Source organism: Saccopteryx bilineata, chromosome 3, assembly GCF_036850765.1.
Source record: "Saccopteryx bilineata isolate mSacBil1 chromosome 3, mSacBil1_pri_phased_curated, whole genome shotgun sequence".
Taxonomy (NCBI): domain Eukaryota; kingdom Metazoa; phylum Chordata; class Mammalia; order Chiroptera; family Emballonuridae; genus Saccopteryx; species Saccopteryx bilineata.
The window spans coordinates 64,194,054-64,208,072 of NC_089492.1; the positions used below are offsets into that span (position 1 = coordinate 64,194,054).

Genomic DNA, 14,019 nt, shown 5'->3' on the forward strand with positions numbered 1-14,019 from the left:
TCAGCCTCCTCTTACTCCAAAATCTAATTTTATTTCAATTCTAAGAACCATGTTTGTTTGTTTTAAAAAATGGAATCTGTTGCAAACTTGTAAATGAATTACTATCTGAGACATTAATGTTGAAGTTTCTGGCTGGACCTTTTGGTTATGAAAACATTGGATGGAAAACCACCACATGCCGGAAATGGTAGATTGCAGTTTACTGTGGATGAGCACTAGCCCTGAGCTTTAGGACCACTTGCTGAGAAGGCCCTGAGGGATTATCTGATGGCAAGTTTAAAGTAGAAGTTGATGTTTGTAGTAACAGAGAGTGAAGACAAGCCTCAGAGAAGTTCCCCATGGCATTACTCAATTCCTCTTTTCGTGCTTGGCAAGAACAGGCCTCTAACCCGTACTTGCCCACAAGAGGAGGCACCACCATGGCATCAGGGGGCCGATTCCGCTGCCCATCCTGTAGGCACGAAGTGGTTTTGGACAGACATGGGATCTATGGACTTCAGAGGAACCTGCTGGTGGAAAATATCATTGACATCTACAAGCAAGAGTCTACCAGGTATAGTTCTTCTATGTACCAAACCCATTTAAAGCTTGTTTTTTATTTGTTTGGTTGTTTTAGTGGGTCACTACCCTGAATGCTTGTTTACCCATCACAGGCTAATTGTTTTACAGCAAATTTTTTTCCAAGTCAGTCTTTTCTGGTAGAAGTGAGAGTTGCTCATGGGAGGAGAAAAGGGTGCTGGTGACCATGCTTTTGTATCAAATTAAGAATGAAGTAACTCAACACTAATCCAGTCCAGATGGTGATGTTGGAAGGGGGGTAATGCTGCCCTATCCCCATGCCTTGTATTACATACAGTATAGACATTTCTGTACTTCACGAGTCCTTTGTAGCTCCAGATTTTACACAGCAGAAAGTTAAAGAAATAACAGAAAAGACATTTTCCAAAATAGTCCATTCCTAGTTAAGTCTCACCTTAAAATAACCTAGATGATAACAATAAAAACAAAATTCTCTAACACGACATGGTATTGACTCTGGAAGTTTCAAAGCAAGGCATAGTACTGACCTTTAGCAACTTCAAGTTTAGAGACATGGGAGAAAAATAAGATGGAAAGTTCAGGTTGTGTTTTTCTATCCCTAGGGATGAACTATTAGCATTTCCCTGTTGCTTGATTATCATGGAGTATATACATCCAATCATTTAATGAAAGGTGGGCTTTTCCCTCATCAGATCTCATTGGCTATAGAGTTCCTTTCCTAGAGACAACACTGTGAGAGTTCATTCTTAGAAGGCATGGTGTGAAGAGCCCCTTTTCATATGCACGGTGGTCAAATGGGTCCACAAAGCTTGAAAGCAATATTGAGACCATCTAGAAATGACCTCATTGTGATTCTTATTAGAAGACATGTGTTATGGGACATCTGCAGGGCTCTGAGAGCCTTGCACTCCTAGAAGGAAAGCTGTTTTATAAATCTAACATGTAATTATTGTAATCACTGTGGCTATTAGTTTCTGCTTATGATTCAAACTCTGAGTGCCAGGATATAGATGGAACTAGCGAAGAAAGATGATTGCTGATGACATAGTGCAGTGATACGGAGTCGACTAGCTCCCTTGCACCCAAAGTCTCTTGGTAGAAGGAAAGTACTATTGTTGCTGTTGCTTGGATTTCATTGTATTTCATTACTTTAAAATGCAAAATACATACTGTCTCTTAAAAAAATTATCCAGCCAATTATAGTAATCAACCAGGTATTAAGAGGGTTTATATAACAACTGATTCAGCAACATCATAAACCTTCCTACGTGTAAGTTATTGCAATGATTTTCTATTTTGCTACTTGCTACAGTGAGAGCTTGAAACGTGTGAAATAACAGTAATTGTTAGGAAATAAAGAGAAGAGGAGATGTTAAAACTATAGCATTAGTAAAACCACAAGATACACTAGTTAACTATAAAGTCTGTGTGCTGCATGTGCCAAAAATAGAGCCCAGGTGAATAAATTGTATAAAAGCAATGGCCCAAATGTCCAACAATGAAGCTCAACATGAGTGTGCAACGGGTGTGCTTGTGATTATCAAATTATCCCTGCGCTGCTGTTTCTCGAACTTGAGACATGCTTCTGAAACATTTTTACTTGGTGGCAAAGCCACAGGATGCACAAAGGGATCAAGCAAATGTTTGGGCATAAACCCAGGAGTTCCCTAGAGGCTGGCAATCTTACCAGCCTGGAACCCTGGGCCTTGGGGTATATTAGGTAGCCCTGGATAGCATGGGACATGCAGAGTGAGATGAACCCAGCGCTGACCCTGGTCATTGGGGTTGGGGGCAGAAAGGGAAGGAGCTGGTGAACTCTGACCTACAGAAAGCCTAGAGATTGTAGGTCTGGACAAAACTTGGCTTTCTTATCTAGAATTATGCACGGTGCTGAACTAACCATAGTTTGAGGGGAATGACAAGAGAAGGAACTAATTTCACTGATACTAATAATGAACATAATAATTAACTTTAAAATACAGTAAATATGGCCCTGGCCAGTTGGCTCAGTGGTAGAGCATCGGCCTGGTGTGCAGGAGTCCCGGGTTCGATTCCCGGCCAGGGCACACAGGAGAAGCGCCCATCTGCTTCTCCACCCCTCCCCCTCTCCTTCCTCTCTGTCTCTCTCTTCCCCTCCCGCAGCCGAGGCTCTATTGGATCAAAGATGTCCCCGGGCGCTGAGGATGGCTCTGTGGCCTCTGCCTCAGGTGCTAGAATGGCTCTGGGTGCAACAGAGTGACGCCCCAGAGGGGCAGAGCATCGCCCCCTGGTGGGCATGCCGGGTGGGTCCCGGTCAGGCGCATGTGGGAGTCTGTCTGACTGCCTCCCCGTTTCCAGCTTCGGAAAAATGCAAAAAAAAAAATACAGTAAATAAAACTGTATAGTATGTGCTGTGTATGGGACAGCTGCTGTTCAGGGTGCTTTACAAGCGAATCATGTGTTATTTTTGAATCCTCACAATGATCCTGTGAGGTGGTGACTATTATTTCTATTTCCTTATTAAAAGGTTTTAATATTTTATTCAAGTAATTCATATATATACTTTTAAACATTCAAACAGAACTACAAGGCTTCTTATTTTAGTGAGATTTCAACAGGAAACATAAATAAATAAATGCATGTGTTTATTTAAATTCTGCCATATTTAATTAGAAGACCTTTAGCCAAATTTTTAGATATGAGTAAAATCTGAGCCTGAAAGAGGCTAAGTAACTTGCCCAAGGCCACACAGCCACCGCATGAGGAAGCTGAGCTGGAATTAAGCTTTAAGATTAGTTTATTTGACTCTAAAGATGCTGCCTGAAATGCTTCTTTAAGACCAGATGCCTACCCTTCAGGAACTCTAGGATGGCCCCAGCAACCTCAGAGGCCAAAAAGCACAGCCTACAGACTCCCTGAGTCAAGTCTGCACTGAATGGCTAAGGCCAGCATTTGGCACTGAGCCCTGAACCACAACTGTGAGCTCAGCCACACTCAGGTCATGATAGGGTATTTACATCTTTATTCTACATGCCACATTCATCCTGAGTCTGTTACACCTCTTAACTTGTCTAAAGATTTTCTTAAATACTCATTTACAAGTGAGGAATGCCTCTAAGCCCATGTTGTCACCTAAAGAAGCACAATCTCATATGGAACAAGGGAAATAGTTCTCGCTCTGTATTGCATTATGAAAAATAAATAATTACAATCAAAAACCAAACATAGAGCCCATGACTATTTCCACATCTTCCATGCTTGCATAGCCTGAATATATCAAGTCCTGTAACACAGTCTGTGATCAGAGCTGTTGACACCAGAACGGCACCAGGGGTGCAGGAGCCCTCAGGAAACGGCTCCGAGAGATGAGCCGCAGTAGCATTGCCCATGCTGCTTTCCAGTAAATGTGCTCCAGACACTTTCTTGACATTTATTATGAGGTGGAAACACATGAGAGGAAAAGTTTTAGAGGTGGAGAAGCCTTAGACCTACAAAGGCCAAACCACAACTCCCCGTCTCTACATACCCCAGAGGGCTTTGTCATTTATCAATGGAGTCTCTAGGCTATTGTTTGGTCTCTCTGCTGCTCACGAGTGTCAACAAGCCCCGCTTTTCCCATATTCCAGATGAGAGGCTCGATGTTAGAGTATGTATTCATTAATCTGGCAAATTCTCTTTCAATTCTCATTCATTTATTAAAAAAATATTTACTGAGCACCCACTCTAATGCAAGACATTGTTCTGGGCACTGGGTATCCAGCAAAAAGGAAGACAGACCGTGGCCAGGCCCTCACAGAACTCACATGCTAGTAGAGGAACAGACACACCTGGGAGGGGAGATAAATTTCTTAGTTGTGGAGTTTATTTTCCTCAGTTAGCTTCCAGGCATATGGCAGAAATCAGTCAGGAGGTCACAGAATTCAGGGAAAACATACTGCTATGAGACTAGGACAAATAATTTTTTATAAAAATCAGATTCTGAAATCTTTATCTGGCAGTCCCTACAATTTCCTTACCAAATCCAGGGCTTCTTCCAGTCTCAAGCACTCAACTTCAACTTCGTGACTTATAGATTAAATCAGTGTATTCACTGCCCTTCTCCGAGTTCGGGTCTGCGGCTACATTGTGCCACACATCAATATTAGTGGTTTTCAAACATTTTAATTCATGTCTGACAGTAGGAAGTACATTTTGCATTGTAATCTAGCAACCATTACATACATGGATGGATATAGATATATAGATATACATGAAATATATACTGTTGTTTCAGGTCTACATTCATATGTCTATACATACATATGTACATACATGTATATGTATAAATGAAACAAAAGTTTCACATATCAATACTTATCCTTATTATATCTAGTTCACAGTATTGACTATTCTGTTTTATTTTAACAATGCTGGTCATAATCCCCTAAATTGATTTCATGGCCCATAAAGACCTGCAGTTTTTAAAAAGTAGATCTTGTCCCTGGCCATTGGCCCAGTGGTAGAGCATCAGTCCAATGTGTGGAAGTCCTGGATTTAATTCCTGGTCAGGGCACATAGGAGAACTGACCATCTGCTTCTCCACACTTCCCCATACCCCTTCTCTCTCTCTCTCTTCTCCTGTAGCCATGGCTCTATTGGTTCAATCAAGTTGGCCCCAAATGCTGAGGATGGCCCCATGGCCTTACCTCAGGTGCTAAAATAGCTCAGTTGCCAAACAACAGAGCAGTGACCCCAGATGGGCAGAGCATTGCCCAGAAAGGGGCTTGCCATGTGGATCCTGGTCAGGGCACATGTGGGAGTCTGTTTCTCTGCCTCCCCGCCTCTCACTTAATAAAAATAAATAAATAAAAAGTAGGTCTTTTTTTTTTTTTTTTTTTCATTTTTCTGAAGCTGGAAACAGGGAGAGACAGTCAGACAGACTCCCGCATGCGCCCGACCGGGATCCACCCGGCACGCCCACCAGGGGCAGTGCTCTGTCCCCCAGGGGGCGATGCTCTGCCCATCCTGGGCGTCACCATATTGCGACCAGAGCCACTCTAGCGCCTGAGGCAGAGGCCACAGAGCCATGCCCAGCGCCCGGGCCATCTTTGCTCCAATGGAGCCTTGGCTGCGGGAGGGGAAGAGAGAGACAGAGAGGAAAGCGCGGCGGAGGGGTGGAGAAGCAAATGGGCGCTTCTCCTATGTGCCCTGGCCGGGAATCGAACCCGGGTCCTCCGCACGCTAGGCCGACGCTCTACCGCTGAGCCAACCGGCCAGGGCAGTAGGTCTTGAATAAACTAAAAGAAAATCAGTCCCAAATCTGAGATGCTTCTAAAAAACCATGTGTTTGGGAATAAGAGGCAAAGTTTTGGATTTGTATTTAAAATTTTCAACTACTTCTGAAAACTATTAGCCTCAGCATTTAGATAAGGCATAAAAATTACAGATTTTTGTATGAGTAGACTGCATCCACACCACCCATCACACTTTCTAGAGGGAGCCTAGAGCAATAATGTGGTGTAATTTCGATCTTGCACGTAACACTGAAGCCATGCTGATGGTTAGGGGAATGTATACGGTGCTCTCATATGCTGTGAACTTGAGCTGCTACGGGTGATTCTACAGCTAACAGGCTGTCCTTAAGTAGTGAAGCCTTGTCCCCTCCCCTCACTCATGGCTTCAATTCTTTATTGCCTGCTCATTGTCTCGCTAGCACATACAAATCCAGTGCTTCATTATGACCTGCTGTAGCTCAGAAAAATTTTGGTTGGTGCTCACCTGTTGGGAAAACTAAAACTTGGGAATTATCTCTGAGGTTTGCACTTCAAGGTATACCATGTCCCAGGACAGCATTTTGCATTTTTCTTATTGCCTATTAAGTATAATGGTGCACATTCACTGAGCTTACACTAGCCACTCTTAACCACTGCCAGTCCTCAGGGAGTTATTTACTTTTAATATTCTGGGTTAATGGCAGGAGTTCTTTTGAGAAGCTAGTCGGCTGTGGAAACAGTGCTGGAGCACGTTCCTAACTTGGGAGCCCAGTGTTAGCCTTCAGGAGTTCCACTAGATGGTTTTCTAACCTTCAACAACTTGAAATCAGCCACACTGGGTTTACTCACACCAAGGAGATTGGCAAATTCTATGGATCAGAGTCTCCACCCCGCCACCTCAACTCACCCCAGGCTGGTTGTTAGAAACTGGTCAGCCCATTACTGCTAAACTTGTAGGGAAACTGACCATGGGTGCCCTCCAGAGGGGTTACTGTTGAGAACAGAAGCTAGCTGGGGTTTGCAATGCTGATCACTCGCCTGGGCTCTGCCCCAATGAGAGCTGACACATTTGTCTGCTACCTCCTCCCAGACCAGAAAAGAAGTCCGACCAGCCCAGGTGCGAGGAGCATGAAGAGGAGCGCATCAATATCTACTGTCTGAACTGCGAGGTGCCCACCTGCTCTCTGTGCAAGATCTTTGGGGCACACAAGGACTGCCAGGTGGCCCCCCTCACTCACGTGTTCCAGAGGCAAAAGGTAACAGAGTGCCTCCGGCTCCTCCTCCGCAGCCAAGTCCCAGTGCCCTTGTGATTGGCTCCCTGCTACCAAAGGAAGACACCCGAACAACACAGGGACACAGGGCCTTGAGACTAGAAGGGCGGAGGGGCCAGCGAGAAGGGATGCTGCATGCACATGGCCACACGTTTGGTTCTCTGGGGGGCGGGGAGGCCAGAGAGGGGGGCATGCGGAGGGTCAAGAAGGGGGTCTAAGGGGAATGGTTGCTGTTTTTGTGCCCTTATGGAGGTTGCTAAAGATGAGTTGGGGATTCTGAGCTCAAGCTGCTCAAGCATTATTTGAAGTTCAGACTACAGATAAGAAAAGAATAACATTTTACTCCTGTCACGGAATATTTTTCTTTCTTCACCAACAAAAGATTCCTTTTGACCCCACCCCCCAGCCAGCTGCCACCTTGCCTCACCCACTCCTAGTGGGTTGGAGATAATGATTGACATTTTGTTAAAGAACAGCTTGACTACATTGCTTTGCTGGCAAGGTGAAACCCACCTCCTAGCTTCTCTCCCTCAGCCTGTTGATGAAAGGCCTCCTCTGAGTGTCCCCACCCCAGGGCCTCCGGCTCAGTCCCCTCATTCTGACCACATGTGGCATTTCCCCAGGCTTATCACTAACTGCCAATATCGTTTCACCCACAGACAAGTAGGAACTTACCCATTTGATCCAAATAAACATAGAATCATATGTCCAGATAGGTGCAGCCAGTCTGAGCACCTAAAATGTGAGCAGCTCCACATCTCCGCTTCTTCCTGCCAGAATCACAGACTCCACCTTTGATCAGTGCTTTCCTGTGAGGATCAGAGTTGGCATCACATTTAGAAGCCAAAATTTTGGGTAACACCAGTTCCTACCAGCGAGTACTAACTGCGAAAGTACTAACGACTGAGAACCCTATAACATTTACTTTTCAACCCACTTATGATTTATTCCCCCTTTTCTTCCACCCCCACCCCACCCCCAAATCTTAGTATGCTAGAACTGAATAGGATCAGCTTCACACTTCTCCCCTCAGAGCCCTGGAGACTCATGTGGGATGGACAGAAGGACAGATGGCAGGACTTCTACCTCACTCCTGTGTGGCCAAAGCAGCTTCACTCTCACCTCTTTCTTCCATTTGAAGAAAGGGTTCTGCAGCATTAAACTGTTTTACATCCACTGCTCTTACCACTTAATGTGTGAGAAAATGAGATTACACTTGTCACCCAACATCATAGAGAAGTTAAAGACTGAGTTGGACCAGGCATGTAGGTCTCTTAAGTCCCCATTCTGTGTTCTCTGGTGTTTGTTAGGCCAACCTTGGGAAGAGAGTAAGTACAAACTGTGGAATCTCTTCAGGTTAAAAGTCTGAGAGGAATTTCCCCTAGAACCAGTTGAATGTTGGTAGTTTCAAGGTAGTAGTGACTTAGTCTAGTACATGAATCTGTGTACACTTAGCACATAGAAGGTGCATAACGAGTATATGTTGAATAAATGAATAAGTAAATGAGTATTTACCATACATATATCCCTTGTAAAACTGATCCTCCGCTGCACTCACAAATAATTTATTTTGGGTCCCTGATGTCACATATTGGATTCCATTCAATTTATAAACAATACTTGGAATTCTTTAGCTTGAATATGCTATTCTCTATCTATGGCCTATACTTCAGCATTCTTAATGTTTTTAGCAGGATCACAATCTGTTAAGAATTTGATAAAAAATGTGAAACTTCTTCCCACACAAGTGCATTTCTACACTCATCCATATAGAATTTTATTTACAACACTAGGAGGCTCACAGACCTCCTGGGCCTTGCTGTTACTCCGTAGGGTTTTATGGATCCTACATTAAGAACCCATGAGGACAACACTATGATTAACCCCCAGTGCTAACTAGGAAACCCCTAAGATCTTGTGCCCCTCTTTTCTCTTCCCTAGTCTGAGCTAAGCGATGGCATTGCTGTGCTCGTGGGAAGCAACGATCGAGTCCAGGGAGTGATCAGCCAGCTGGAGGACACCTGTAAAACCATCGAGGTAAGTCAACACTCCACAGGAGTGGAAACCAAGCCCGAACTCCTGGGTGTGTGGCTTCCTCAGCGCCAATCCTCATTTCAACTTCTCATCTCTCCTTATAGAACGACCTCCTTCCTGGTATGTCGCTGAAACATTCACCTCCTGGTACAGGAAGGGAAGTTACCACATGAGTCAACAGGCAGATTTCACCATGCTTACTAGGGTTTTGTTACGTGTTTGTTTTTTAATGAGTTTTCTGTTTATTACCTTTTTTTTTTTACATTTCTCCCCTTTTTTTTATTATTAAATTTAATGCAGTGACATTGATAAATCAGGGTACATATGTTGAGAGAAAACATCTCCAGATTATTTTGACATTTGATTATGCTGCATACCCCTCACCCAAAGTCAAATTGTCTTCTGTCACCTTCTATCTGGTTTTCTTTGTGCCCCTCCCCCCACCCCCTGTTGTTTTTTTCTTGATCAACCCATTTTGAAAAATTAGTTACAAGAAAAAAAATTCCGCTTAATGAAAATGAGTGTTGTCTGCTTTTATAGCACAGTTTCCTTGTAGGAGTCTAAATGGTCTTAAGAAGTGCTAGTTAGTGCTTTGGGAATTTGTGTGCAGGCCTGAGATGTATGTGCGCTCTTGACAGTTGTCTGCACAAGGTCAGCAGGAGGAGAGCTGTCCGCCTGACCATGGTTAGAGAATGGGTTAGGAACTGGAAGCTCAGGGAGGTCCCGAGTTCTGGTTCGTTCCTCTGTCTGCCCTCTGCCTGGCACATAATTAACACTCAGTGAAAACTTGATGAACAAATGGTTGAATGGAGGCTGTTTGGCTCACACCTCAGTTTGGTGTGTAAAAAACATGGGGAGTCCACTTTTTCTCAAGGTCAGCTATAAACTGTGTAATTGCTGAAGACTAAATGCTGAAACCTAAAAAGGTTTAGCTCTGTAGAAGATACCTTTTCAAGACTTAAAGATGCACAGACTAGTGCCTGACCTTTGGTGGCGCAGTGGATAAAGCGTCGACCTGGAAATGCTGAGGTCGCCGGTTCGAAACCCTGGGCTTGCCTGGTCAAGGCACATATGGGAGTTGATGCTTCCAGCTCCTCCCCCTCCTCTCTCACTGTCTCTCTCTCCTCTCTCTCTCTCTCTCTCTCTCCTCTCTAAAAATGAATAAATAAAAAAAATTAAGATGCACAGACTAGTAAAGCCATGTTACTGAAAGGCAGGTGTAAGACATCTGTACCCTGGAGCCATTTATCCCTCCCTCTGTGCTCAAAGCTTTAGGGTAATTTGTGTTTCAGTTAGACTTGGTGTGCAGAGAGCCGAGGCACTGCACTGCTCAGTTCATGGCTATTGTCTCCGTGTCTGGGGGCAAGGCCCCTCTTGGTATCTATTTCCTTTTATCCCCATTTCCCACTCCTGCTCTCTTCCCTGTAAATAACCACTTGAACATGTTTGATGTTCCATTCACCTGTAGTCTTATAAAAATGTGTACTATTTTAAATGCATGTCTTTTTAAAAAAATTATTGATTTGAGAGAGAGAGAGAGAAAGGAAGGAAGGAAGGGAGAGAAACATCAATTTATTGTTCCACTTATTTATGCACTCATTGGTTGATTCCTGTATGTGCCCTGACTGGGGATTGAACCCACAACCATGGTGTATTGGGATGATGCTGTAACCAACTGAGTTACCCAGCCAGAGCCTCTATATGCATGACTTTTAATTTTATAAATAGCACTGTGTTGTGGTTCTCATTCTGCTTATTACTTTTTTTTTTAACTAAGCACTCTGCTTTTACATTCCAGTCACATGTATATTCAATCTTTCAAGTTCTCTTCTGTAAACATCGGACAATCATAGGACCTACTGTATAGCTACTGTGAGGAACTAAATAAGCATAAACAAAATGCTTAGAACAGTGCCTGAGATGGTGGAGGCCTGATAAATGCCCTCTTCTTCTTTTTTCTAAAGGCACATTCTATCAAAAGCCAAAGGCCATTTCCTAGATGATGACTTCAAGACATTGGCCATAATCATCTCATTTTAGATTCACACATCATTAAAGTCAATCTCCTCTCTTCTCCATACTCATATTCCTATAAAAATTTGTGATAAATCTGGGATTCTTTCATAGAAGAAAAGTTTTCTCCTGGTGAAAAGCCCAAAGAGATTGCGACATGGACAATATAAACTTTTCTATTTTTACTTATTTACAGTAAAGGCCAAATACAACTCAAACCATTAAGACATGAATCAGCACTCCAGTGTGGTGCCACATTGAGTCTTGAGTGTATAAATAGGAGTGTGTTGCTTACAGCCAGTGAGGTAATCTCTATACTCGGCTCTGGTTGGGCCTTCAGAGACCTCTGGGGTGGGACATGCTTTCTGTCAGGCAAGTTGAGGCCGGAGAATATACAGGAGAAAAGTCCTGTGAGTCACTGTTGGCCTTGAGCAAGTGCAAATAACTTGGCTCCATCTGGCCAGTGTCAGAGGACACCGGGAGGGCACGGGGAGATCTGACAACCGGCTTTGTCCCTGCAGGCTCAGGGGTGCCATAGGAAACAGCTGTTTCTTCTTCCACTGAGAACGAGACCAGAAGGAACAGGTTTGGAGTTTAGTCAGCAGAAGGGATTTAGTGCAGATGTCAGGGAGAGCTTCCTGGCAGCGACCATCGGGATCACTAGCTCTGCAATTACTGATATAAATATTCATCAAACATAATGCTCTTTCATAATTACTTTCACAGGTTACTAGAGGAGGAGGTGTAATTGTTGTGTATGAGGCTTGAAGATGAGACTGTAAATGGGCAGGAATCGTAATATACATCCACGGGCGGGGGGGGGGGAACTCCAGAAATCAAAGGTTAAGAGCAGTGAATAGTGGGAGCACAGGCACTTTTTTAATGACTTCCTTATATACTGCTCACAAAAATTAGGGGATATTTCAAAGTGAATATGAAACGATAAAATATCCCCTAATTTTTGTGAGCAGTATATTTTCCTTCATTCCACATTTTTCTAAAGTGAGCCTGATATTTTTAACAAACAATAAAGTAAATAAGAAGTGAATGAATATGGCTCAGATAAGCGCAGTTCTTTCAAATCAGTTTAGGTGGCTCATCTGGAAATGCAGGGATTGGCTCAGAGCCCCATGGAGGTCTCTGATTTTATGATTCCTACTTGACACCAATGTCCAGCATTCTAAGAGGCTCTGAGGACAGAGATGCTGCCACAAAATGGCCACATTGTGCACACCTGTAATCACTAAGGTACCCTCCTGTAGAGGTAGGGCCTTATCAGGGGGCAAAGCACCGGAGGCCCACTTCTTGCCAGCCTGGAAGTCAGCCAGTGAAGCCCACTGCGTCTTTGACTCAGGGTGAAATGGTCCTACCTAGCTTAGCAGGTGAATTCTATACCTGGGGTCAGAATCACAGAGCTCCTATGTCGCCTGTTCTGCCTGGAGTTGTTTTCCTTTCTGGCTCCGCTCACCACCTGCCTGGAAATGTTTTCTGAGAAGCCTGTGGTGGCTGCAGACCAGGGGGTGGGGAGCTGTTGTTAAAGGATTCTCTCTTCTGATTGGTGAGGAACCCCTGAGGGATGGAAATAGAGTAGCCCCTGAGGTGGGCTCTATCCTTCCCTAATTACTTCACCTATCCCAAAGACAGGCCTGACACCTGCCCTTTGGTCCAGTGTCTGCTCCCTGCACAGGTCTAATTTTGTCCCTAATCATGCAATGCCCTGCAGGGCTGGCTTGGTAGGCACCTGGCCCAGGACTGGCCCTGGAGAGCTGCTGAGCTTAGGGGAAATCACACTGTGGACTCTTTGTTATCCTTTAAAATAATGCATCCAGTTGGTGTGAGTTCACAGTGGTGATGTGATGGCATTGAGAAGGACTGTACACACAAAAGGGTAACATAAACTGTGTCAGAAGGGGAGCGGCCTATTTCTTTGTTGCTGTGGTCTGATGGTAGATGAAGGAGCCTTTAGTCCTTCTAGCCATTCTGACTGATGTAGCTCAGCTGGGGCATTCCCAGAGTTTTGGCTTAAGGACAGTGGAGGGCCTTCTGGGTTCTAGCTGAGCCCAGAATGGCCTGGGGCTACCCTTGCCTTTTCAGGCCCGGAGATGTTCTAGGACAGGCTGGGACTGAGGAGAGGAACTTCCAGTGGGGGTAGAGAAGTGTACTGTTTTGGGAACTCTCTGCTTCCAGAAAAATGTGCTTGATTTTCATTCTTCATCCTTAGAAAACATTATCTCCTATTTATAGTCGTTGTAAATGGCACTTATCCAATGTCACTGGACCCCAAGAAAGCAGACTATTAATATTGGTCCTCTTGACTCAGTGGGGCAGGCAGGCTAGAAATAATCCTGTTTTGTATGGATGCCTGTCTAGGGGAAACAGCTACAGATTCAATAATAAATATTATTTGATCTTGAGCATTTGCAATATCTGAAAAATGACAACTTTAATAAAATTCTCCAATGACTTTGCAATGAGAACAACAAATCCTTTCATTTCCAAAACAGTGACTTTACCCGAACAGCTTTGAGACATTGTCTGTACAGTTACAAACAGGAAGTAGGATCATAATAAGAATCTCTTTAATCAGCATGCTCTAATTTTTAAGTCAATACTCTAAAGGCAATATAACATGTGCTTAAAAAAACAGATTCCAGAGTTTGAATGTTAGCACTGCCACTTAATTATATAACCCCAGCAAGTTACTTCAGCTTTCTGTCCCTAACTTCCCTAAAAATACAGTGGGGATAAGAATGCCTTCTTCACAGTGCTGTGATGACTAAATTGGGGTAAGAGGCACACATCAGCGGCTCAATAAGTTTCATCTTGTATCATACCCAGAGTTCTCTTAGAAAGAGCACACTTATTCTGATAATGTTAACGGTCATTTAAACCACTGGAGCATTTTGCAGGTGGTGTCAGAATAAGCATGT

At 43.9% G+C, this 14,019-nt stretch overlaps 1 protein-coding gene across 11 annotated transcripts in view; it reads left to right on the top strand.

Moving 5' to 3' along the window:
• TRIM55 (tripartite motif containing 55) overlaps window positions 1-14,019 on the top strand; it is a 54,517-nt gene that overhangs the window by 12,939 nt on the left and 27,559 nt on the right. For all 11 annotated transcript variants that reach the window (XM_066266232.1, XM_066266231.1, XM_066266234.1 and 8 more), the window contains 3 exons: window positions 381-553; window positions 6,862-7,027; window positions 8,984-9,079. In XM_066266232.1, coding sequence (XP_066122329.1) covers window positions 381-553; window positions 6,862-7,027; window positions 8,984-9,079 — 435 coding nt within the window. The remainder of the gene's footprint in view (window positions 1-380; window positions 554-6,861; window positions 7,028-8,983; window positions 9,080-14,019) is intronic.